General features: G+C 41.2%; 1 protein-coding gene across 1 annotated transcript in view; it reads left to right on the top strand.

Moving 5' to 3' along the window:
* Kat6a (lysine acetyltransferase 6A) overlaps positions 1-26,805 on the top strand; it is a 77,774-nt gene that overhangs the window by 14,244 nt on the left and 36,725 nt on the right. Inside the window, exon 4 of the mRNA XM_032919337.1 lies at positions 25,207-25,315. Coding sequence (XP_032775228.1) covers positions 25,207-25,315 — 109 coding nt within the window. The remainder of the gene's footprint in view (positions 1-25,206; positions 25,316-26,805) is intronic.

Here is a 26,805-nt window from a genome sequence, read left to right as displayed (position 1 = left end):
TTTTTACTTGCTGAGTTATCTCTAGACCTCTCTTTGTACTGATGATAAATTTTCTCTCTTCTGGGTTCTGGACTTGTCTCACGCATTGGACAACTTTTATCTGAATTATTTCTCACAGGTAATGATCCACATGGGACTTGTTACTTTTTTTGAACTTGCTCTCCTAAGTTGTTACTCTAGTAAGAGCCATTCCTATTGACTAATGCTTAAAGTGGGGACTTCCCTTTTAGTTTTCACACTTCATTTGTTGTCTTAGATTTAGTTCTAAGCTGTTCCCACTCTCCTTGTACCCTTGAATATGTCTGTTAATTTGCCTCATCGCCATTCTGCTGATGTTATTGAAGTTACCGCATCTCCACCCTGCTGTTCCTCAGCACTTCTCTTATGCCTGACTTCGTTTCCTCATTGGTTTTCTTGCCTCCAATATCATCCTCTCTTTCCAGTCAGTACACTTGTCCAGAGTGACTATTTGAAGGGATTAAGAACCTAGGTTTAAATCCCAGACCATCTGGTCCTGCTCGTTTTAAGATCTTAGGTAATTTGCTTAGTACTTTTGTCCCTCAGTTTTTCCTAGAGAGTGGAGATTGACTGTGTGTGTTACAGTGAAGCTAGGTGGGTTGTGTTGATGGAAACTGGAGCAGTGGAGCTGTGGTCTTCCCTAGTAGCCATGACCACAGTGAGCCAATGAGTTCTTAAAAAAAACAACTGATTGGCTGAGGAGTGCAAGTGTTAATTTTATTTAGCTGTAATTGCATTGAAATAGTACACAGAGTTACTCTACAGAGTATAAAACCCTCAGAATAGTAACAGGGTGAGCTATGTATGATTGCTAGTGTCACCACTGTTGAAAATTCAAGTTACCTCTCTGCTTAAACATTTTCTGTCCCATAGCATAGAGAACGTGTGACCCTGCCACATGAGTTACTGTATGAGAGTTATGCCATTGTACCCAGGTGTATACCAGGTGGGAGCTGGGACAGAACCCAGAACCTTGGCGAGAGAATTAAGTGCTCGTAAACAGCTGAACCATCTTGCCGGCCTCCTAGGTCTCACTGCCCTCCCCAACTGTTTCCTATGCTTTTTATTGATTGATTTTATTTTGAGATAGTGTCACTGTGTAGCCCTGGCTGACCTTGAACTCACAGAGCTTTGCCTTTACGTGCCTCCCAAGTGGTGGAATTAAAAACATGCACCACATTAGGCTCAGCGTGCTTTATTTTTAAACTTTTAGTTTAATTCTATGTGTATGAATGAACGTTTTACTTGTGTGTAAATGGTTCCCACAGAAGCCAGAACTTACGGAGAGTTGCCAGCCAGCATGTGGGTGCTGGGAACAGAACCTGAGTCCTCTGGAAGGAAGATCAGTGCATTTTACTGCTGTGCCGTCTCTCCAGCCCCATGCTTTGAACTCTTAAAGAAGCTTTATGTGCAATACTATGCTTTATTTGACCCAAGGTTAGGGTAACTTCCAAACTAAACAGAACACAGTTACTTATTTTAAAAAAGCAAGGGAAAAAAAAGGTTTAGACTTATTGGAAAAGTGATTCAACAGAGGCAGACAGTCATGAGGCAAAGGTGAACACTTTGTTCTCATTGTTGAGAATAGACCAAGATTTTAAATAAGCACCTGTAAAGCAGGAGAAAACATACCGTTTAAACCAAAGCCAGCAAACATTCCCACCACAACTGGGACCCTGGTGACTCCACTCCTTTTTCTGTTGCTGTCATCATCATGGCAGATGTACTGCAAGAGAGACAGCACAAGGCAGAGAGGGTTGGTCAGTGTGTGAAAACAAGTAAAAGTACATACACGTCTGCAACGGTCAAATAAAATAGCCATTTCAAAGGTAGACAAGGACTATTGTAGTGTATTGTTGATAGATAGGTGAATTAGGACAGCCACTATGTAAAACAATATGGAGACACCTCCAGAAATTAAATGTTTAAGTATCAATCTTTTTCTGGGTATATAACCAAAGTAAATGAAACTGGCAGCTTCTGAAGGTACCGGTACCCACATAGTCATTAAAGTATGACTCGATAACCAAATAGGGGAATAATGTATGTGTCTTTGATAGATCAGTGGATAAACTGAAATATACTTGCATTTTATTATTATTCCTTAAAGTGCAAAAAAAAAAACAAAAAAAAAACAAACCAAAAACACCCCCCCAAAAAACCCCAAAATTCATGCCATTTGCTACAATGTGGATATAGTTGTAGTATATTACATTAAGTCACAAGGCCAGGCAGTACATAAAATATAGCAGTCGTGTGTATGTACGAGCGAGTGTGTGTGTGTGTGTGTGTGTGTGTGTGTGTGTGTGTGTGTGTGTGTGTGTGTGTGTGTGTGTTCGTTCTAAAAAACAACAGAAGGAATTGAATACCCAGAGATAGAAAAAGCAGTTTATGCAGTAGTGCTGTGGAAGTAAGATGTAAGCCAAACATCAAAATCCTAGTTACATAGAGTAGACAGGCCTGAAGATCTGACACACGTTAGAAGGACTGTGGTTAGTACTGGCATCTGTTAACTCTGAGCTTTTCTGAGAAAAGCAGCATTTAAGGTACTGTTGTTACACTGGATATAAAGTAAGCCAAGAAATGGAGAACAGGCTCATTTGCCTGTCACATTTTATATTCTTACAGACACACCATGCATACACAGTCAACCACTTCAGTGTGCATAGTTGTCAAAGTATGGTGTAGTTTAAATCTATGTAATAAAACTAGGAAAAACACCTTAGTTTTAGGGTAGCACAGACAAGACAGATGAGATGATCCATTTTATGCAATGCAGAAGAAATGCTTTATGTAGTGGCTTTGTGGTCGTCGGGGAAGAAGTATGTGGGTAAAAGGGAAACACATGACAGTGTACTGGTCAATGTGCTGGGAGTCCCTGCTGTCATTTGCTGTTAAAGTTGTGCTCTGGGTGTTGGGAACTTTTTCTATGTAATTTTTCAGGAGCGACTTCCCTTTTTGTTACATAATTTATTTGGCTTTGTCATTTTTTTAGGTTAAAATATAACTTTGAAATTTCTACGTCTGTTTTGTTTAAGATCCAACCTCAAACTGTGTAGTTAAGGTGACCTCGAACTCTGATCTTTTGCCTCTGTATCCAAGTACTGGAATTCAAGTTGTATGCCCCCACAGTGGATTCTCATTTCTTACCTTTGAAAGAAGACTTTACAAATAGCTGTTTGTGGTGCCACCAGCTAAGCAGAACAGAGCTAGAGCAGGAGGAAAGGGAAAGTAGCATCTTTCCCATACACTTCATGTAAATGGTAATGTCCTGTTTTTAAGTATTTCAGATTATAAAGAATTTTCCTCTCACTCATTTATACTTTTTAAGCTTAGTGCTTTTCCAGCTACACCACACTACTTCTGTAGAAAGACTAATAGTGCGTGAAATTAACAAACTTTGAAAAAAATCTTGACTGTTCACACTTTCTGCATTTGTTACACCTGTCTCTTAAACCATTTATGAAATCATAGGTGTTATTAATTCATGTATACAACTTTTAAGATGTTGAGGAAATGTTTCCACACTGTCACTGCCGGGTTCAAGTAAAACGATGTTAACAATCCATTGATTGCTGCACAAGCACAGAGCCATGCTTTAAAAACCAGGCCTCACACACGTCCTCAGCATTGGCTGTGGGGAGGTAGAGGCAGGAGAACCAACCCGTGGAGCTCACTGCTAGCCTGCCTTGCTGAATTCCCCTTCAATGAAAGACCATCTCTGAGACCAAATAAGTGTCTGCCTGTCTGCCTGTCTGCCTGTCTGCATGCATGTTCATGTGGAAAGCAATAAAGGCAGATGCTCAGTAGTGGCTTTTGGTCTCCACATGCATATATGCGCCCACATCTACATGAATACATAGATACACAACACACTCACAAAACCAAAGCAGAACAAAACAGTTACCCTCCTGCCCTGAAGAAGGGATAGGGGCCAGGGTCACTAGTAGATGGAGAGGAAAGCGAGACCAGGCTATCTGGTGAGCTCAGGCTCCTGCTCTGCCGCTGAGAAGTCTCCACAGCCATCGTCTCAGGGAGGCCTTCTTGCTGCTTGTACTCTACAATGTGTGTTTCTTTCAGAGATGTGAATGCCTTTTCATAAAAGGATGGCTTTTCAGAGCCACTCCAGCGTCTGCAGTTTCTCAAAATAACAAACTCAAAATATGCCAAAGAAGTCTATTTTGGGGTAGCACATTCTGGTCTCCTACAGTCATATTTTTGGGTGGTATATCCTGAGCCCCAGCAGTCTCTGCTGCTTTAGTGCAGGGAAGGTGACATTGAGTGCCGATGAGCAAAAAACACCAAGTCATTTATCGGGTTTAGTCAAGCCTCCCCTGCCCTTTTCTTATTTCCCTGGTTGGGTCAGGCCTTCAGTTTTTCCTTCACGGGTTGCATAATTATCTTTCAAGATAGGTTCCTTTCATCAGTGAGCTATGGTGACAAAACCCACACATAGGACCATTGTGTGTGCTGGGGATTGAGCAATCAAAAAAGACCTTTGTTCTAAGGGAGTCCTGAAATAGTTTATCCTTCGTGTAGAGCACTTAAGTCCAGCCCCTTTTAGCTATTACAGGTGCACTGTAATTACATCTGCTCTGTTACATTCTCTGCCTCTCTCTGTCACTGTCGCTCCCCCTGACACTCCACTTCAATACAGATGGAAACAGCCACTGCAGTCGGTTGTCAGCCTTCTGTCTTACCAGGTTTACATCTGCAGATTTAGTCAGCTGCGGATTAAAAGGAGACTGCTGAGTCCATACTAAGTGTGCAGACTTCATTCTTGTCATTCCTTTAGCAATACAGTGTAGGTATTTACATAGCATTTGTATTGTATTAGGTGTTCCAAGTCATTCAGAGATGATTTAAGAGATGTCTAGGAGGATGCACAAAGGTTATGTGACTACTGTGCCATGTTATAGGAGACTTTCTGAGCATCCTTTAGAGTTTGGTATCTTTGGAGGTGAGGGCTGGGAATATACTGAGGACATCCTTAATCCTCACTGACTTATCTATTTTAGTGAGATTGTATTTTTATTTTTGTATGTATTGTAATTTTTATGCCTGGGTGATCAAATCTTGTGATTTGCAAAATGTAAACTTCTAACACTCCCCGGGAGAAACCCTGCTGTCTACACACACTTCTGATTGCTTCCATGGTGCAAGGACACTTTGTTATTGTGGTCCTCATAATTAATCTCAGGGCTGGGTATATTATCCGTTCACTTGTGTTATAGATTTTATAGATTTTATTAAGACCTAGAAAGATACATTAACTTCTTTTTTTAATGTATTTACTATTTTATGTGTTTGAATATTTTGCCTGAATGTATACATGTATGCCCTCAGAGGTCAGAAAATGGTGTTGGATCTCATGGAATTGGGGTTGTTATATGTGGTGGTAATGTCCGTAATGGGAATTGAACATGGGTTTTCTGCAGCCCTAATACACCACCTTCTTAAGGACTTTTATGTGTAGATTTTGGGTATTGATTGATTGATCTAATTTGTGTTTATTTTGTGCATGTTTGTCGGTATCTGTGTAGGTGCACAAAAATGTGTGGGTGTGTGTAGAGGGCAGAGGATAAGTTCTGGTGTAGGTCTTCAAGGGCCATCCGTAGTTTCTTTTTGAGACAGGGTTTTCACTGGCTGAAAGTTGCCAAGTAGGCTGGACTAGCTGGTCCCTAGCCCCAGGCATCTGCTCGCTGTGCTTCTGCAACACTGAGATTGCAGATGTACTGACACCATGCCTGGCTGTCTTGAAGTGCGTTCTGGGCAGTGAACTTTGGCTCTCATACTTGTAGTATAAGTACTTAACCAGATGAGCTCCAGCCCTTGTTTTATGCATATTTTTTGATTGACTTCACACTGTAGTTTTTTACTTTGGGGGGCATGTAGAGTATTTTATAGTAGAATCTTTTTTTTAACCAGTTGTGAACTTTACAGACTTTTGAACAAAATTGGGCTTCAGATTGAGGGTACATTTCTGAATGAGGCAAAAGATATATTGTTGGTCATTTCATTCTGTGCTTGCTTTGTCACTGAGTTTGAGCAGTGTGATAGAAGAGAATCAAAAAGGGAGAGAAGGGAATGACTTATTTATGGATTTATGCAGTGTTAATTACAAGCCATTGTAGTTTTAAAATTTTTATTTAGTGCACATTGCTCAGAATGTCATCATGTGTGGCTTGGTGCTAATTCACGTTCTCTTAGTCTGTGAGTCTAAGGCCAGCATCGTCTATAAAGCAGTTTCTAGGACTGAATAGCAGGACTCAAAAAACCCCCAAAACAACAAAAGGAAAAGTTTGAGAATAATCATTATACTACCCAAACACCTTTCCTCCCGTCTCCCTCTGTTAGATAAAATAGGGTTATTAAATTGATATCATGGACGATTTTACGTTAAAACCACGAAAATTGTAATAAGCTTGGTGAGATGAAAGCAAGGATGCACACATCTAGTGTGTTTGTTAAAGAGAGGCAGCTTTCTGTGTGCGAGCTCTCTTTAAAACTGGGAAACGCAGAACTCCTTTGTTAGGACCTGTTCATTTGTCTGCTCAGTTATTAATACACTTATGTAAAATAACATACTTTTTTGAATATATGCACAGGGTTGGGTCACTACCACCACAATCAAGGTACAGAAAAGTTCTGTCTGTTCCAGAAACTTCTCTCGTGTTGTTGTTCTGCTGTTGCATAAACCTCTTTACCCCAGCTCTGGCAAACCATCTTGGAGTTGTTATGCTTCCCAGAGCTTTAAGTTTTGTAGATTGTGATGTAAATAACATCATGTATAACCTTTGGAATCTTGTTTCTTTCCTGTAACACAATCTATTTAATATATTAGTACTATTTCTATCAGTTGATTACTCCTTTTTATTCCTGAGCTATAGTCATCCATCATAAGAATGTACTATTACTGTCCCATCAAAGGGTCATTTCAGTGCTTGGCAGCTGCAAACAAGACTGCTGTAGACATGCATAGACAGGTCCTGGATTGTTCAGGTAGGCTTTAAATGTCATCTTGGCTGTTCTTAGGGAAGTGGAAGAATCTCTGTGTGTCCTGTCTCTGTCTGTCTCTCCACATATACATCTCCATCCCCTGACCCCCTCCCACACACACACAAAGACTCAGAGGGATTAGACCGAGACTGGCCACAAACCAAGGAGTGCCACTAGCTATGAGAAAACTGAAAAGGTCTGTAAGGGAGTGCGTTTCAACTGGCACCTTGACTGAAGTCCTGGAATGCTCATTGCAGACTTGCATGACATGTAAATGAACGCTGTGTTTAGGCTTGGGTTTCATCTCACCTTTAAGATACAGGACCATGTGAAGGCAGACACTGAAGTCCTAAAACCTCTGGAACTAGATCTCAAGCGCAAACGCAGCTTTTTTTAAGGGCAGCAGTGGCTTTTTAAAAAGCCATTCTAAAATGTATAGAGAAGTATTTCATCATCATTCCTTTTTAAGTGTGTGTGTGCGCGCGCACGTGCGTGCATGCGTGTGTGTGTGTGAGTGTGTGCAAGGGCCTTTTGGGAGTTGGTTCTCTCCTCCTAACATGTTTACATGAACTCTAGGAATTTAACTTGGATTATGTATCTTTAACTATCGTTTAAGTTTTTTATTTCTCTAATGGTTGTTGTGTAGAGCAGCTTTTCATGTGTTCATTTAAATCGTTTGATAAAGTGTCCATATTTTTTGCTTGTTTTTTAAAATGGGTTATTTTTTCTTTTTTAATTTATTTGTCTTTAATTTTTCTTTCAAACCTTTATTCTCCCACAAATAGCCTTTAGGCTCTAGGGAATTAGCAAAATGTTTATATTTTTGTAATTCTTGATGCTTCATGTTTCATTGCTAAAAATTTGTTTGTTTTTTTAGTTTCTAAAATGAGATGTTCTTTTCTGACTCCTGATAGATTTGCTCAGAAAGAGAAATGAGTCAGCTTTATTTAATGAACTGTGTTGGATAGTTCTGAGGCTGCAGTGACAAAGGCCTTGAGTGGGAAGAGTGTTTGTGATGCAGAGGACCAACGCAGAAGGAGTAGTATGGCTAGAGTTGGCCTCAGGGACAACTAAGCTGAGAATTAACTTCCAGAATGCCCTATAATCTCCTTTCAAAACTCCCAGGGAATGCCTTAAATGTTGGGTAACGCTGTATATACTAATATTTTTATTATTGTTCACATCAAGTTAGGTACACAGGGATTAATAATTCCATGTAGTATTTTGTGGCTAAAACTGATTGTGGGTAACTGAATCCCAGGAACCTGGCCTCGATTCTCTCACTTGGGATGCTTGACTGCTTTCCTGTCTCAGACATCACCAAATGATAAGGATCAGGATTGGAAGTGTCCTTCTGCCTTAATGACCCTAGAGTGGAGCAAAATGTGTTTTATATACAAATCTAGCTCAGGAAACTTGTACAGCAGCTGTTTTTGGCTGAGTATTGAGTCACATGTGCATTCCCTAGAGTCCTTATTCTGGCCTGTTTGAGTTTTTTTTTACTTAAAATTAATGTGATTATGGGCTGCTGAGAGGGCTCAGTGGGTAAAGACACTCTCCACCAAGCTTCATGGCCTGAAACACACATGGTGGAAGGAAAGACTCAACTCATGCAAGTTGTGATCTGCCCTCTGCGCACACTGAGACATGGGAGAGCCTGCTTCCCAGTACATTTTTAAGGTGTGTAAGGCGAGTAAAACAAGGTTTCCCCATAGTGTTCTTTGTCAGTAAATAGCCCTGTTGTCAAAGTCAGGGGCTCTGACTGTGGTTCCTTTCTGCGTTCCTGTATGAAGTAGCCATTTTCTCCCGTATCCAGGCCATTGCCCTGCTGACTGTTTTATACACACGTTACCTTTCCTGCTGTCCTTACACATGCTGTGTTCTCTGCGCTAGCCTTTCCTCACCCCCTTACGTCTCTGCCTTGCTTGTTTCACTGACCTGGTTATCACAAGTCGGCATGACTGTTCCTACTGCTGTCTTTTTCTTGCTAGGGTATAAACTGCATGAGTTATGGACAGTATCTTGTTTACGTCTGGTTCCGTAGTCCTCAAATAGTATGGGACATATAGTAGGTGCAAGAATAAAATGGCCCAAGCTGATATGAGCTCCCTTCTGACACAGTTTAGTGTGTAGACAGAGACAGGAGTCACTGCAGTAGGCTTCCGAGTGAGCTCGAATGAAGGTAGCTGTATGTGGTGATTTCTAGTTTTTTTTCCCCTTTAATAAAAGTGATTAATTCTGTTATAAATCATGGCACAATATTTGTTTGAACAAAATAATTTCTGATAAAAGGCATATGTAAGAGAATGACAGGCAAAGTCTTGGGCTTTTTTTAACCCCATCAGAATAAGCCAAGATTTGTGGGTGTTACCAGAGTTAGTAATTAATTGCCTACTCTTAGGTACATACTTTGCTGTGTTTTGTTTTCTCATAGGAAACTAGGACTGTCCTTTCACATAATGTTCATCCATTGATTACTTAGGCTAAGCGGTTTTATGACCCTCCTGCCCCCAGACAGGGTTTCTCTGTGTAGCTTTGCTGGTCTCGAACTCAGTGCTGGCATTAAAGGCATCACCACCACTGCCCGGCTGCTCTTTTCATCTGTTTATTGCTTTTGCTCTGGTGTTGAAGGATTTTCCCAGATAAGCTTACGTTCTTCTTCCAGTTACCATCAAGGGTGGAAAACAATAGTGTTTCAGGATTGTATTTAAGTCTTGTGTAAAGCGAACTTGGATCTTGAAATTTATTTTCACTTAATAGACTTCAGGATTTTTAGAAATTGAAAATCATAAGCAGGTACACACTGTGGAATTTTGGCTTGCGTTTTAGGTTCCAATTTTGGAATTATTAATAAGAATAATATAGTTGAGATTAATAACTGTGACAATTATAAAAGGGTCTGTAAAGACGAGGCTGTCACTCCAGAGTTGTTTTGTTGCTGCTGCTGTTAGACATCTAAAGAGACTACATACGTGGGATCTGAGTTTAAGCAGTTGAGGAATGAAGTGAATTCAGAACTTTTGCTTTGACAAAGAATGCGCTAATATTTGTAGCAAAATAGAAAACACCAAAACTTGTAAGTAGGATGTAAAAAATCATACAAGCCCATTATGTATGGGTCACCTTAGGTTTTCTTCTTTGCCCATAAGTTACTTTGTTCACGAGACACTGTTGTTAAGGGCTTTTCTTGCTGATGCTCTGTAACAGTTATGTATTTAGTTGTTTATCCAAAATACACTTACTCTGAGATGTTCTAAAATAAAAACATTAAAAATATTTGTTAATAATTTTATTTTTATGGAAACTAATGACCACTCCACATCTCACTTTGAATTGCTGTATGATTCCCACTTTTATTTCATTTAAATCAATAGATCTGATTATTCTTATGTTAATGTATATGCAAGGAAAGACACCTATTGTAGTTAGACTTGATTTTTCTCAGTTTTGTGGGTATATATTTACAATGCTCTCCTAAATGTATTTTTAGTAACTGATAACTAAAACCAGACAGCTGCGTATTAAAGAATCCCGAGAGATCACGCAGTAGCAAAGATCTCTTGTTGGTTTTGCAGAGGGTCAGGATTTGGGTCCCAGGGCCCACATGGTGGCTCACAGTCATCCATGACTCCATTTCCAGGGATCAAATGTGTATTTCTGAGCTCTTCAGGCACCAGTTGTACATGTGCTGCATTCATACGTAAAAGCAAACATTTATACACAGAAAACCCAAACAGTGTCTTTGAAATGACCGAATGACGGCATGTGCTACAGCACACTTGGTTTAGAAGCTCACCTTGGACATTGTGCCGTGCATTCAGGGTTTGTGTGCTGTGGTTTCCATTAAAAATCAATAGACACTGTTGTTCCTCTTTTATATTGTGTTATTCAACTTTAAGATTACAGTTTTAAGATGTCTTCCATTTATGTAGACTTGTGTCAATATAGTTGTCATTAGCCATGGATAGCCACTTAATTTTAAGTTAATTAAAAACAAATTAATGGCCATAGCCACTAACTCATGTAGCTAGTGCTCCTTGTTGGACAGCACAGGTACAAAGCATTCTCATTACCCTAAGAAGTTCTTAGAACACTCTGGACAGTGATAGACTATTATGAGAAGACAGAATGTTTATTGGGCTTATGAGTGTGTGATGTGTGTTCATGTATGCATGTGTGTTCCTTTGAAGGCTGGAGGTTGACATCAGCAATCTTCCTAGATCACTGTCCACTTTATCCATTGAGGCTGCTTATTGCAGTTGAGTCCAGAACTTGGGAATATTGCTCGTCTGGCTAGCCAGACTGCTTTACTGTTTTTGCTGTAATTATAGGCCAACCTCCATGACAACACTGTATTTACAGTGGTTCTAGAGATCCAAACTCTATTCATACTTATTTGCACTGTGAGCGCCATAGCTGTTACCCAGCCCCTAGGCTTCAGGAGTTTAGGAGTTGAAAGTGTCAGCTTCAGGTTATTCTGATGGGATCTTTATGATTGGGGTCTGTGCATCAAGTTTGTGTGTTTTTACTCTCACCTTGTCTTTTACTCGTCGTATTAGGCTGAGGTATTTAGAGCTATGCAGAATAGAATTTGCAAATGCATATTTTATGTAAAGATTTAATTCCAGATATATTGTTCCTTGTAATGAGACAAGGATAATGAGAGACTGACTTTATGGAATTTAAATTGATTGACATTATGAAGCTAACAGTAGAAGTTGTAATGAACCTACTTGATGTGGCAAAATGTTTGTTGTTTTAAGTAAGCTGGCTCAGCTGCACATTTCCATTTCTAAATGCTAGCGATTGACAGTGCTGTTTAGAGCCGCCAAGCTTAGTCCCATGCCTGGGAGGTGCCCGCTCTAGACTGGCAGCTGGCTCTCACTACTGCCCGTTGTGGTGACTGCTTTGTACCCATCACGGCCACCTTTAACTGGATTTATGGATTCTTTTGAGAGTAGGGAGCCTAAGTGCATATTCACAATACTCAGAGACGTTTAAAATTATCATTTCAAATATTACTATTTTGCAGATGAACAGCCCTGGCATCTCTATAGTTGGAGAATTAGAACTAGAGAACTTGCCTTCTGTCAGTCTATCTACCTCTCAACTATTGATGGATTATACTGAGAGACAACCTAAATTACTGTGGTTTGAGGCTACCCACTATGAGCATATGAACTATGCCAGTGTAAAAATAAATAAAGGTTACTTACAAATAATTCCTGATTCCAACACTATCTTCTATTTGGTTTTCATAGTCTATTTTTAAGGGTATTTGTGTGATGTTTTTACAAATTTCTATTTTTGGAATCTGGAGAAATGGCTCAACAGTTAACAGCACAGGCTGTTCCACGGGAGACCTGGGTTTGATTCCTTGCTCCCAGATTACAGTTCTCAGTTATCCATAACTTCAGCTCCAGGGAATCCAGAGCCGTCTTCTACCAATCTTTGTAGCCACGAGACATGAAAGTGGTGCACAGACATGCAAGCAGGTAAAACACGTCCATTAAAAAATGATTGCTTTTGTTAACCATGTGTATGTGTATGCGGCTGTGTATGTGAGTGTAGCATCCACAGAAGCCAGAAGGGGGTGTTAGATCCCTTGGAGCTGGAGTTACAGGCAGGTGTGAGTTGCCTCTGGGTACCCAGTTGATGTCCTCTAGAAGAGCAGTACATGCTCTTAACCAGTGAGCCTCTCTACTGCCCCAGATTATTTGGTAGTTTTAGACATGATGGCATTATGATCCCACAGTGAGTAGACTAGACTAAACTGACGAGCCCAAAAAAGGTGTGAGGTAATAAATGAGTTGGTAGAATGTTTGTGGGGAAGGCCCAAAACTTTGGTGTGATACCCATCACAGTCATCACGCAAACTAGTTTGATGGCACCCTCACTCTTACAATCCCAGTACTCAGGAGATGAAGGCCAGAGGCTCAGAAGTCCAAGGGCTATATGGTGACCGTGGACCAGGCTGAGATCATGAGACCCTTTCTCAAAAGTAAATTACCTGGTTTCTTAGCTTAAAGAAATGCTGCAGGTTTGTATTTTTTCATGTATTACATTTGGTGCTAGCTGATACATATGGCCTTAGAGTGCTCATTTATAGAAACTAATAAAACTTAATGAGCTCCAAATTCTGAGCTTTTAATCTTATAGCCTTGTTACAGTTTTGCCTTCAATATAGCTGTTATGTGCACTCCCAGGTTTGTACATAGGCTACAGATACACAGCAGAGAGCTGTAACAGCAGTCTTTCCTAGGTAGAGACAAGACTGTATTATTAAATATCTGAACGATTTATTAAAATTCATTTCTTGTTCACCACAGTCCTTTAAAAAGTGGTAGGCATGCACTTGGTATTTTTATAATTGTTATTTGATACGATACTCTTCTACTCAGAAACATTTGTGATTTATTTCTGTAGTGGCCCATGCCTTAGATGGAAGGGCAGAGCAGGTCGGACTTTTGAAGAACAAGTTTCTCTATAAGGCCAGTCTCCTTACCCTTTTCTCCTGGAGCTGAGAGCAGTTTTAGTATTGGGTCTCTATTTGGGAGTCAAGACTTTAATTACAGAATTTTCCTTTTCCCAGTGACAGTTCCCTTTCCTTCACTTTTGCCTTCGGGGGAGCAGTGCATCTGTGTACACATACACTTGCAGAATTGGAGTCAGGACATTATCTTTCTAGACATCCTTGTGTAGTACCAGCATGCCCAGAGGGGTTCCTGTAAGACAGCTTTTCTGTTCTTGTCTCTCCTTTCGGCGTCTAGATCTGGTGACTTTACATCCATAAATGTTCTAGTTAGAAAAACAGCAGAAGGAATTTAACATTTGGCAAAAAAATTGGCAGTGTGAGACCAAGCGGGCTGCTCCAGCTCGCGTCCCTGACCTCTGAGGTGTGCAGCCTGCATTGGTCAGGCTTCCCTTATTAAGTACCACACTACTGTACACTCCGTCTTTACCACACTGGCTTTTCTTTGGAAGCCACTGCCATCAGGCATTAACTTGTTAATCCCTTACACCTTTGCGTTGTGGTGCAGGCAGAGCACTGAAGAGGGACATACGTAAGTCAGAAAGAATCCTGATTAGATGAAGTGTTGGCAGAGATTATGCTTATAACTACCTCAGATTAGTAGATTGGTACCTCGAAAATATCCCCTTTTTTTTTTAAAGAAGAAAATTCTCAAAGAATTTTAAAGATAGGAAAGTACTGATTTTTTAAATGTAAATATTTTAAATGTCTGTATTCATCAGAATCAAAATTGGAAACAGCTCTGATGTTCCTGGGCTTGGTCATAGCTAAATGAACTGTGGTCTGTCGATGTAGGGAATATTACTGACAGCAGAAAGGGGCAGCCTGGGATAGAGCTGTGGCCATGGATAAATGTCAGATGTGCTGTGCTCCGAGAAGGGAGCCGAGGGCTGCGGTGCAATCTATTTATATGTAGACGTGCTGCCTATGTGGACGCGCTGCCCATTTTTGTTTTATTTCTGGAAGTGCTGAGTTTTGAGTCCTCTGCCATACCCTAGTCCTGAAGTATGGAATTTTCACTGCAGGGCTGCATTGTGCACAGCCTTTTCTAGAACAGAAGCTGCTTCATTGTTTATTGTCTCTGCGTTAAGGCAGAAGATAGCGGGAGATCTTGTAGTTTATGATTCTTATTTTCAAGATTGAGTCTGCAAAACATAGGCTGCTAGTGATTTTAAAGAAGAAGCAAAACCAAAAGTGTTTGGGTTTATTTTGTTTTTTTCTTTTTTCAAGAAAGCAAAAGCCCAATGTTACTTTTTCCTGAAGTTTAATGACAGGGCTAAATGCTTAAGTCGCTTTTAAAAACAGCATATTAAAGCTTCCTAGTTAATGGAGCGGGAGATGACTCAGTGGTTAAGATCATTTCCTGCTCTCGCAGAGGACCTGGGCCTTGTTCTCAGCGTTGCCATGGCAGCCCACAGCCTTCTGTAACTAGTTGGAGGAGATCCAGTGCCTCCTGGATCCTCCATGGGCAATTACGCTTACACACACAGAGTCACATGCATACATGTGTGACAAGTAGTCACTCACAGAAAGTAATAAATAAAGTTTCATAGTTCTTTAGAAAATAACGTGAGGTTCTCTCCTTCCCCCAGGTCCTAGTCCTTTGTGTTTCTGTCAGGTTGGGGCAGTCTTATTTTGAGTAGGTCTGTTGGGACGCCCTTGTGTGTAATAGTGATTGTTCCTTCTGTGTCTCGGGCCGTTGCTCCACATGAGTGTGCGTCCTCTTCTATCAGCTGCAGTGTATGCCTAGCGACAGGGAGTTGACTCTGCCATAGTTTTGTTTCTTAGCACCCAACTCAATATCCTTGCAAAACAATGGCTAAATGGTGTGTGGAGGTCATTCTGAAGATGTGACGTGACTCACTAATTTTTATTAGTTGACTAACACTGCCATTGCCAAGTACCACGGATTAGGTGGCTCAAACAGAGGACATTTTGTTTTCCCATGGTTCTGCAGGTTAGAAGTTCAAAAGAGAGGACGATGAAGATAGTTTTTGGTGAGGCTTCTGGCCTTGCAGATGGCTATCTTGTTGCTGTGTCTTCTCTCGTCAGTTTTCTATGCCTAGATCCTCGTAGTGCTTCTTCCTCTTAAAAAGGTATCAGTCCCGATGGCTCAGGGTTCTAGCCTCTGACTCCACTTAACATTAACTGCTTCTTAAAGATCCTGTTTCCAAATACAGAGAGACTGGGAGTGAGGACTTCAGCACATGCATTTTAAAGAGAAGGCACCATTTAGTTCACTCCTGCGACCTGCAAATACACTGCTGTAGTTACCTCTGTGTGCTGTATCCAAATACCTGACAGAGCAGCTTGAAGGACAGGGTTATCTGGACTCACAGTGCAGCGTGGAAGGCAGTGCATGAACAGCAGGAGCCCGAGGCAGCTGATGGCACAGCAGCCACAGCCAGGACGCACAGGGCAGCGAGTGCTGGTGCTCTGCTAGCCTTCTCCTCTGGATTCAGTTCAGACCCTGGACGACAGCAACGGGGCTGCCCACATTCACGCGTGTATTCCTTCATGGGTCTCTCCGTGCCCAGGGGAGCCTTTCCGTCTGCACCTTCAGGGCACACCCAGAGGTGTGTTTTCTGTGGTGATCCTGCATCCAGTTAAGTCGACGGTAAAATCTATCATGTATGTCAAGTCATTAAGATACTGCACTGTGCCAGTCCAGACCTAGCCAGGGAAGCACCTGTCACACTGGACATTTCATTGGAGAGAGCAGTAGCAGATCAGATCACCACTTCATAACACAGTGCTTACTTACTCAAGCACTTATTATCTCTTTGGCTGAGGAAACCGAATGAGAGGTTTGAGTTTTTCAATGGTTGCAGAGGCAGCTACACAGGGCTGTCTCAGCTCTGCACAGACAACACACTGCCTGGTTGCTTCCAAAGGCTTGGACAAAGGACCCCACAAAGCTGGGACTCAGACTGTTTATGACAGCAGCTCTCACCCGTCCTAATGCTGTAACCCTTTAATGCAGGTCCTCGTGTTGTGGGGACCCCCACCATAAAATTATCTCATTACTGCTTCATAACTAATTTTACTACTGTTAGGAGTTGTAATATAAATATCTGTGTTTTCTGATGGCTTTAGGTGACCCTGGTGATAGGGTCATTTGACCCCCAAAAGGGTGTGACCCCCAGGTTGAGAACTATTGCCGTATGAGACTGTATTGCCGTGGATGGCAGCATTTGTAAACATGATCACTCTAGTCCTGAGGGAAGCCGAGACCACACATGGTGGTTCTAGAAAGGGTCCAAGAGTAGGATGACACTTGTCAGAGCCTAAGACAGACAGACAGACAGGAAGGAGTGTGTGTTCCTGCGTGTATGGTGACTAATAGAAGGGTGTCTGGCAGAGGAGAAAGAGCACATACCGAGTGTGATCCCAGTGTGATAAAGGAGAATGGAGAGGGTGAGCAGGAACTGCGACAGAACTCACACCTGATTCCATTGTTGTTGACGGTGAGTGAGTGCAGCCTCTCAGAAATTCTGCTTGGCAGTATGTACCTCAGATTTTAGACATGTGTATACTTTTTGGTTCATAGGAAGTCAGGCCTGTGGCATGATAATAATTACTCTTTGTAAATCATGCAAGATGGTGCTCCTCACTGGTTTGCTCAAGAGTTATTTTATATCTCAATCCTTCTGGGTTCAGTAAATAGAGTTATAGTTTTTTAAAAACGGCAATGAACAGGATGGTCTGGTTGAGCATTTTGCTCCCCCTAAGCCATTAGGGATCTATGTGCTTGTATGTGTATCTTAGCACAGATGCTTTTTCTTATATTCAAGGATGTTTGTTCTTGTAGGTAATATCCAATGTGGTGTGTTCATACTAACTCTTAGAAAACTTCAATACATGTATGTAAGTAAATACCATACGTAGACATATGATAGTACATAGAAACTTTAATCACCGTTGGAAAGTTAAAATAAGAGCAAATACTTGCCCAGAATTAAGAAATGTCAGCAAAAATGAGAATCGAAAAAATTATAGGACGTAAAGACACAAGGGTGTCAGTACATGTAAGACATTGCATGTGGTATTTTTTAAACATCAAGAGTTAGACAAACAAAAGAAACTAAAGTAGGAGTGATCACAAAGGGAGAGCAAGGGAGTCATGTGGAACAGTCCTGTTGGTATCACTGACATTAAACAGCTCGCAGATAATCCTCAAACATGTGGGAAGAAGATAAGACTCTACAGCTTCTTAGCATTAAGTAAGTTCTGCAAACCAGCAAGATGGCTCAGCAGCTAAAGGAGCTTGCTGCCAAGCCTGGTAGCCTGAGTTCAGCCCCAAGGAGAGACAGAAGCAACTCTCAAAGGCTGCTCTCTGACCTCCACATGCAAAAGATGGCACACGTGCACATGTATAGTAAGTAAATAATAAAACTTTAAGGAAATTAAATTTAGCAACATTTCTATTTTTTCATGTCATCTAATTAAGACATAGAAAGTTGGGGGACTGGGAAGAGAAAAGGGAGGAGAGGGCTATGATTGAGATACAAAGTGAAAAAATGAGTGAAAAAAAAGAAATAGAAAATTGTTTAGTTTACTCGTTAAATGATTGCTTTCTTACCTAATTCTACCCTAATCCACATATATATAGTAGAAGTGGAAACTGAAAGTGATCCTTATTAGCCTAATTATTAACTTTCTTTTGCCATTAATTTTACTATTGTACCTAATTGTAGGTACTATTGAATAAATAAGTGATAAAAATAGTTCAATTTAGTTACCCCTGATCACAGTTTGCCAAATTATAGAATCTAGGTGGAGAGGCTTTGAGTAAGTAACTGATTATCCTGTTTGGAAATAAACATGGTTCTCTAACACTGTATTTTAATTTCAAGAAATGCCTATTTTACAAGGCATTAGAGTGATTGGAAGAATTAAAAGTGTAACCATAAACTGTCAGAGGGATTTGAAAGGAGCTGAATTATGAGAGGCAGTTTAGTAAGGGAAGGGGACTGAGTGGTCAGACTGAGATTGGAGACTAGCCTGGCCGCAGGAGAACATGTTTTCCAGTGCTCAGTTTCTCAACAAAGTGTAACCCTTTCAAATAGGTGTGCATTTTCTAAAGTGAAGGCTAGGAGCCAGTCCATTTTCCTCATAGTGCTGGAAACAGTGAATGGTGCAGAGTCTCCCCAAAGTTCATCTACTTTTGGACTTTGATTATGTAACTGATAGGACGAATAGTATTTAATTGCTTTCTGATTATTTCCTGTGTACTTTGTCTTTATCTGCACAGCTGCTTCCTGTTGTCTTCTCAGATTGTTGGTGCAGTAGAGCCCTTGCCAAGCAGTGGCCTTGACACTTTCAGAATGTAGCAATTCTTGGTATCCTAGTGTTGGACCCATTTTTTAAGAAAGACTTATTTTTATTTTATACATGTGTACATGTGTGTTTGCACGCAGTGTGTATGTGGATGGCCATGGAGGCCAGGAGAGGGTGTTGGATCTCTTAGAGCTGGAGCCATAGGAGTTTGAGCTGCTTGTGTGGGTGCTGGGAACCAAACACAGATCCTCTGGAAGAGCAGCAGCAGCTCTCCTAACCACCACGCCATGGCTCTAGCCCTCTAGTACGAATTCTTAAACATCACTTCATTTCCCTCATGATATCAGGCCTGAGAACAATCCAGTTTCCCAGCCGTCTATACTGAGACCACCCAGCCTTTATCCTTTAAGTACTTACATGGAACAGAATGCTTTAGCAATAGGCCTTTTCATCCATGCATCGCACCTGCTAAATTACAACCATCTGTAGGAAAATTAATTTGGAGTTATATTTACTTGTTTATTGGAGAAGGAAGGGTCAGACAAGCAGTGTCCTGAAAAACCACTGGAAGATTCAGTGAGGTAGGATCTAAGTTGTCGCTGTAGGGGCAGACTTGAGAGCGGTTTATGGTGGTTCACACAGAGTCCTCTGGGTAAGAAAAGCAGTGTCAGAAGTGGATTTTACTATGAAATGAGCAGTACCCAGTGCACAATTTTTTTTTTTTTTTTAAATTTTTTTTTTTAATTTTTTTTTCTGGGGCTGGGGATTGAACCCAGGACCTTGCGCTTCCTAGGCAAGCGCTCTACCACTGAGCCAAATCCCCAACCCCACAATTTTTAATTTTTAAGTTTGTCTTGCAATAAAGTTGTTAAGGTGAGTTATTTTTATGAAACTGGATAAAAAAAACCTCACTTTTTAAAAATGTGAGCATAGTAAGTATGAAATAGTGAAATTTTAATTTCACTAAAAATTAATTGTTAATAGTTGATTTAAATAATTTTGATTTCTGTGGAACACTTGAGTTGCTTTTCTAAATTCAGTCAGTAGTCCACATACTAGATAGCGCAGGGAGAGAGTTTCATAGAAGCAGGTAACAATGGAGGGGTCAAGGTAAGCGCAGTTCATAGAATGCTCAGATCATCTGCTTTGTGAGACCGACAGGTAAAACAGCTGGGGTTATTTTGTTATTGTGCTAAAATTTACATAGAAAAAAATGTCCAGGTTTAGTCTTTTTTTTTTTTTTTTTTTTTTTGGAGCTGGGGACCGAACCCAGGGCCTTGCGCTTCCTAGGCAAGCGCTCTACCACTGAGCTAAATCCCCAACCCCAGGTTTAGTCATTTTTATGTACACTACAGTAGCATTAGTACAGTCAGAGTGTTGTGAACCATATCACCCTTGTCCATTCCTAGAATCGTCTGTCATCTTAGACCTTACCTATTAACCTATATCCTACCACTCTGTCCATAAGCTCAGGACTTTCTGATTTTTTGAATTGCCTTAGGTACCTACGATACGCCGTTTGATTGAGAGATGAGTTGTAGCATCAGTTAAGCTTCTCTCTCTCTCTCTCTCTCTCTCTCTCTCTCTCTCTCTCTCTTTCTCTTTCTTTCTTCCCCCCTCCCTTTCTCTTTTTCTTTTTTTCCTTTTCTTTCTTTCTTTTTCTTTTTTGCACGTCTTACAGACACTTTGTATTCACGCCTGGGAGAACTATGCACTCATCTCTTGTCTCATGTTCAGAGTGATTGGTCTTTGTTTATATGAATTAGGCACTTCTTGAATATACTTTTTTGTTTTGAAACTAGATCTTGCTGTGTATTCATTCAGATATTTTTATCTTAATTTTCATTAGGCTTTACAAGTGATGGATTTGGAGATCTCAAAATGTTCCTTATGTAAGATAAAATAAAGTTTGTATCTAGAAGTTATTTCATGATATAAATTTTAAATAGCTGAAGTCACTGGGCTAACTTTTTACTATGAGTGTTTTTCAAAGATGGTTTTAAAAGTTCACAGTTGTTCAATACTGCCATCTGGTGACCATTGAGGGTGTCTCAGCATGGCTTAAACTTGGTTTACAGCCCCATAATGTCATACAACTGAAAGTAGGGTTTACAGGGAGGAAGGAAAAAACAGTAAAAAGTTTTTAATGTGCAACAGACAAGATCAGATGTGCAGTGAGCGAGGTGTTTGTGGCATGCTCACCTGTATCGCATTGTACATTTCCACTGCATCCTTGGCTCTGAAGCTGCAACACTGGCATCATGTGCTGCCTGGGAGCTACCACTCCAGTACAGTACCAGTGGACGCTACCCAGAGGCCTCAGCCCAGATCCGGGCCGTTGTGTAGCATGAACCGTACTGTTTTATCCCACAGTTGAAAAGTTTCTACTGCTGTAGAAACACAGTGGTTTGGTTATAGAAAACAGTGACCTAGGATGCTTCACGTGTGAGCGTGACATCAGTGCTGCTTTGGGTTATTACAGCTGCCCTGCTGTTCACACAGGAACGGTCCTTCTTTGGGTAGTGCTGTGTTAGAGTAGTTGGTTTTTCAACTTACTATCTTTAAATGTTTAAAAATTTAAATTTAAGTTGCTGACAAATTTCATAAAAAGTTGTATGAATTTTGCCTTGGATTTAGGACAGAATTTCCAATAATTTCTAAAATGGCATTTTAATCTGAAGTGGAGCCTTGTGCTAGATGGTTCGAAGCAGCTAAACCACATGCTTCACCTGAACTTGTAGGCTCCACTCTGGTTGCTGTGTCTGATGGGGTGTAAATATAATGGTAGGAATCCGTTTACGTTCATTTAGATCACGGGAGCAGTCGGTACAAGGATTAGACTTGGACAGGTCTATGAACATGGATAGTACAGCATATTGTCTGGTTCTCCACAGACCTTCAGAAGTTGCCGTTATGGATTACTAGTGGTGTTCAGTAGTCTCTTGATAAAAGAGAGCCAAAGTCTTGCTTATACAGTCTTCCTTGGAAAGGTGAAAACCTTTCTTCTGCTTGTCCTCTTTAAAATATTTTATTTGGTCTGAAACAATACGTGAGTATATTACACTGCTTATTTTCTTTTGTTTGTGTTCTTTTGTACATCCACATGCACCTCCCCCATTTCTCATATCAAATTTTATTTTATGTGGTTTTAATTTTTTTCAAAATAAAAACATTTTAAGTTAATATACAAAGTAATTAGTTTGAAACACATTTTTCTTTTGTAAGTGTATGCAGTTTTATTCCATGTATGTCTGCACACCATATTCATCCCTGATCTCCACAGAAGCCAGTAGAAAGCATCAGATCTCTGGGACTGGAGTTACAGTCAGTTTTGAGCTGCTGCATGAGGGCTGGGAATTGAACCATGTCCAGAGCAGCCAGTGCTTTTACCCACTGAGCCAGTTTTAGCCCCATATTACATTCTTCCTTCCTCCCTTCCCTCACCCTTCTCCCCATTCCACGCCTTCCTCTTACTGATCTCTTTCCTCTCTCTAGTCTCCTGTTCTCATGTTTCATGTGTTCCTCCCTCCCTCTCAAGAACCCAGTGTAGGTCTAGTCATACGTATACGTCATTGGTTTTCATGTAGCAAGTAACAAGGCAGCCAGTTTGGCTGCAGATTTGGATGACCTCTGTAAAGATGGCTTGGGATGAACAAAGCCCAGTGCTAGTTGTTAAAAGGATTATTAACAGCAGTGCCACTACCAGGAACACACAGGGCACACCAGACACTTTTCAGGGAGTTAGGTATGATTTGAACCGCAGCACCATTTTTATTTTCACTTGAAACTTTACACTCTGGATTCTAGGTGAGGCAGATCATTTTAAAATACATTTGCTTAAATTTTAAAACATTTTATTCATTGGAAGATTACTTATATGGGTACTCAGAGCCAAACTCTGGTTCTTGTAGTTGTAAAGTTAACTACTCCATTCTCCAGTTTGATAGGTAGTGTTTTTGTTATGTGCTTCTTGGCTCTAGCCGTCTTACTTCTGCACCATTTCTATCACTTACTGCTTTCTTATGTTGTAGAACATTTTATCTAGCCAACCCTTGGCCCACTTTTAGCAGGTGATCCTATTTCTCATTTTCCAGAAATAAAGTGATAAGAAATGGCGTCCTCAACTTTTCCCTATTTTTGCTCTTCCTCCGGGGGTGGGGGGTGTCGCTGTTCTATTCTGGCTAAAACCAGTCTTTATCCATGCTTTAAAAGTCACCCTTTTCTCTAAGCCTTTGGTATGAAATTGTTCTGTGTTGGCGTTGTTCATTACTGTTGGCTGTTGTGTACTAGGAGCTGTGGTGGCTTGAAGTGAAGTGTCTTTAGAGTTACCAAGCACAGTGGGGGCAGCTCCAGGCCCTGCCCCACAGTGCGCTCCTACTTGCTACTGTTCTTGCTTGCTTCCTGAGTGTTTGACTGTTTTTGTTCACTCTTCCACATTTAAATAGGTTTATGTTTCATACCTGAAGTACTTAGCATGTATTGGAACCATGTGGTATTTTTTAGCAGCTTCGTTCCGCTTTCTGTTCCTTTCACAACAGTGTTCGTGTCTGACTGTAGTTTTTCCAGTGTCGCTGACAAGTACTGTGTTGAGGTCTTTAGGTGCAGTTTTATCTTTCCAGTTGCTGTTATGCACTGTGCCAGGATGGCTATTGTTGGGAAGAAAGGAAACAAGTGCGTTAGAAATGACTGCTGGGGTATAATGTTCTTGTGACGTGGACGGCGGGTCTATGGGCATTGACTCAAGCACATGTACAGTGTATTTTTCCTCCCAGTAAAATTAGTGCACTGTATTTTTCTAGTATGTTTTGATTGGAAAGTTAACATTTAAATTTAAATCAATGAATAAATATTGATTAGAAATGTGGTAGCCTTGTATTTCCTGAAGTACTTGTGGCCATCTGGATATTAGTGTTCGGGATTTAGGAGAGAGGATAGGCTGAGAATGGCTGTAATGACACGAACAAGCAGATGACAGCAGAAGGTATCCAGTGACATGGAGTGGATAGAAGGGATACAGTTGAGGGATGAAGATACGATGTCAGAGGGGAGGAACTACTAACTGAGCCACACGCCCAGCTCCACCTGGCTCCGTACTTCTTACTGATTCTTTTCTTTTGCCTGAAGAATAAAGGTTTGGGAAGTGGCTTAGAGGTAAAATGCTTGCCAGGCAAGCATAAATACGTAAGTCACATTCTCAGCACCTGCATAAAGGCTTCTACAGTGAGATAGGAAATGGAGACAGAATACCCATAAGTTCGTGGACTAAGTAGCCTGGTGAGTGCAGGAGCAGACGAGACCCTGTCTGAGCAGGTTAAAAGGCAAGGACCAAAAATACCTCATGCTTTTCTGTCACCTACAGGCATGCAGTGGCACACACCTGACTCCGCACACAAACTCATACACAGCGACTGAACGAAAGGCTCATTCTCTTCAACCATACATTTCTTTTATCCCTTTTAAGGATAAAAAAAATTGATAAATAACAATGGAAAATCTCAGACTGGAGAGATGGCCTAGTTGAAAGCATCCTGCTCTTGCAGAGGACTCAGGTTCAGTGCTTAGGGACCACATGGCTCACAGCCATTTGTAACTTCAGTTCTAGAGGACCCGACAGCTTCTTCTGGTCATGTACGTATGCACATACATGTAGGTAAAACAATCATATACACTAAAAAATCTTTAAAAAACTTCCAAGTGGAAAGTAATATATACATACTGTTGACATTAAAAGACCAATTTCTTCAGCTTTCACGAATGATCCACCCCTTTTCTGTTTTGTTTTGTTTTTCTTTCCCTTACACAAAATCCATGCACTTAAACTCTGGCTGTAGCAGCCTGTTCATAGAGCCCTTCTCTCAATACTCCCTGGGTTGCCTTTCCCTCCATCACGAGTAGGGGCTGGGGGAAAGCACTTTGGAGAGAAGCTTAGACACTTGTATTTGCTTCATATGCCCTTGTCCTTTGACCAGCTGACTAAGTGTACTAAGTGCCCATAACAGGAGTGTAAGGAGTGCTGATCTTGTCCTCCTCCAGATCACCACGAGAGTTTCTTTCTTAGTGCCAGGACTGCATAGAATAATAGTTTATCGTCTGTTTCTTAGTGTGCTTAGTGCTCCGTCCTACATTATGCTTGTGCATATGTTTCCCAGAGCACATGCATCCCAGATATGGTAAGATCCCAGATACATTTTTTTTTTTTGTGCTTACACTTGGGCAAAAGCAAGCTTTATGGAAACTTACTAAGTAGGAATTTTACAAAGAATGATATAATTGTTTCATAGTTATATAAATTTAGACTAGAATGTAAAGCTAACTTTAATTTTATGCTCATACTAAAAAAAGTACTAGTAGTGGAATCAATTTTGTTTTCTCTGCAGCCGGTTGCTGAACCAATCCCCATCTGTAGTTTCTGTCTTGGTACAAAAGAACAAAACCGGGAAAAGAAGCCTGAGGACCTCATCTCCTGTGCAGACTGTGGCAATAGTGGTAAGTGGCTTCCTGTTTTCCTCCTATACATCTGCCAGCCAAGGAGAAGGCTGCTTAAATAAGGCGGTATTCATGATAGCACGAGCATGTGCTAACCCAGTCCGGCTTTCAGTAGCAGAGTCGAGCCTTCACACTGCAGAGCCTTCACCCTGCAGAGCCTTCACCCTGCAGAGCCTTCACACTGCAGAGCCTTCACCCTGCAGAGCCTTCACCCTGCAGAGCCTTCACCCTGCAGAGCCTTCACCCTGCAGAGCCTTCACCCTGCAGAGCCTTCACCCTGCAGAGCCTTCACCCTGCAGAGGGCTCGAGTAGCTGGGATGTACTGTTGGTTGTGTTTCAAGTGTCCTGTAAATGTCTGTCAACTCTTTTCTTTTGCTTAGTTGGTTAAAGTTCATTATTGAGTACTTATTTAAGTCATAGCAGTCCGTTTAAAGTTTATTTTATCTTTCAATAAACACAATTCAGGCTGGTAAGAGAGCTTAGTCAGTAAAGTTTTGATGTGCAAACTCAAAGACCTGATTCAACCTCTGGAACAGCATAGGAAGTCCAGGGTGCTAATGTGCATCTGTAATCTTAGCACTGCTGGGTGGGGGCAGGGAGATCCCCGGGGCTCCAGGCCAGTGAGACCGTGACTCAGAAAAAGGTGGATGGTTCCTCAGGAACTGTAGCCAAGGGAGACAGCTTCCCTCATGCACATCGATATCTTTAATGATTGCCTTCATTTTTAGTGCTTTTTAAGAGTAACATTCAGGACTTGGGCCAGAAAACAGAGGGCAAATGTGATGTTGGAATTAGTATTTGTGAGATAGCTGGAAGGGCTGGTAAGTTAGGCTTTGGAGCCGAAGGCTCCTGCAGAAGTGACAGCCAAACTGTGGGGCTGCCCTCCCTTTCTCCACTGTTACAGAGTAGGGAGTTGGAGATGGGAGGACTTCATGGAGCTTACAGGTTCTGGGTCCTGAGATGCTAACACAACCATCTTCACTACCTAGTGCACAGCAGGCCGCGGCCGTCTTCATGACTTCGCTCATGTTAGGAAACAGTGCTAGGCAGGGGGAAGATGACCTTTGTCATCTCATTTCTGCCTCATAGATCCCAGAGCATGCCCAGTGCATCTCACTCTAGAGTGTAGGTGGAAAGGTGTCTAAGTGAACTTTTAGCTTTGCAGTCCCTGCTCCTCACTCTGCCAGTGGGACCCAGGGCTTTACCTATATCAGGCAGGTACCTTACTAACCAAGTGAGCTACATTCCCAGCTCATGCCTTTGTGTTCATGGAAGCCTTAGAAGGAGATGGGAATACATCTCGAGTGCTAAGAGAGCACATGTAGTACAATATAATATGCAAAAACGAGTTCTGGGTAGGTTTCCTAGTGACTAGATAAGTATGGCAGCATGCTGTACAGTGCAGTGAGACCCTCACTGCTTTATAATGGAGCTCTTCTCAAAAATTAATTTTATGAATTAGGAAAGAGAGCATAAAGTTAATTGTTTTT

This window comes from Rattus rattus, chromosome 13 (assembly GCF_011064425.1).
Source record: "Rattus rattus isolate New Zealand chromosome 13, Rrattus_CSIRO_v1, whole genome shotgun sequence".
Taxonomy (NCBI): domain Eukaryota; kingdom Metazoa; phylum Chordata; class Mammalia; order Rodentia; family Muridae; genus Rattus; species Rattus rattus.
The sequence above is the reverse complement of the archived record's forward strand: the minus strand, read 5'-3'. Positions and strand labels throughout refer to the sequence as shown.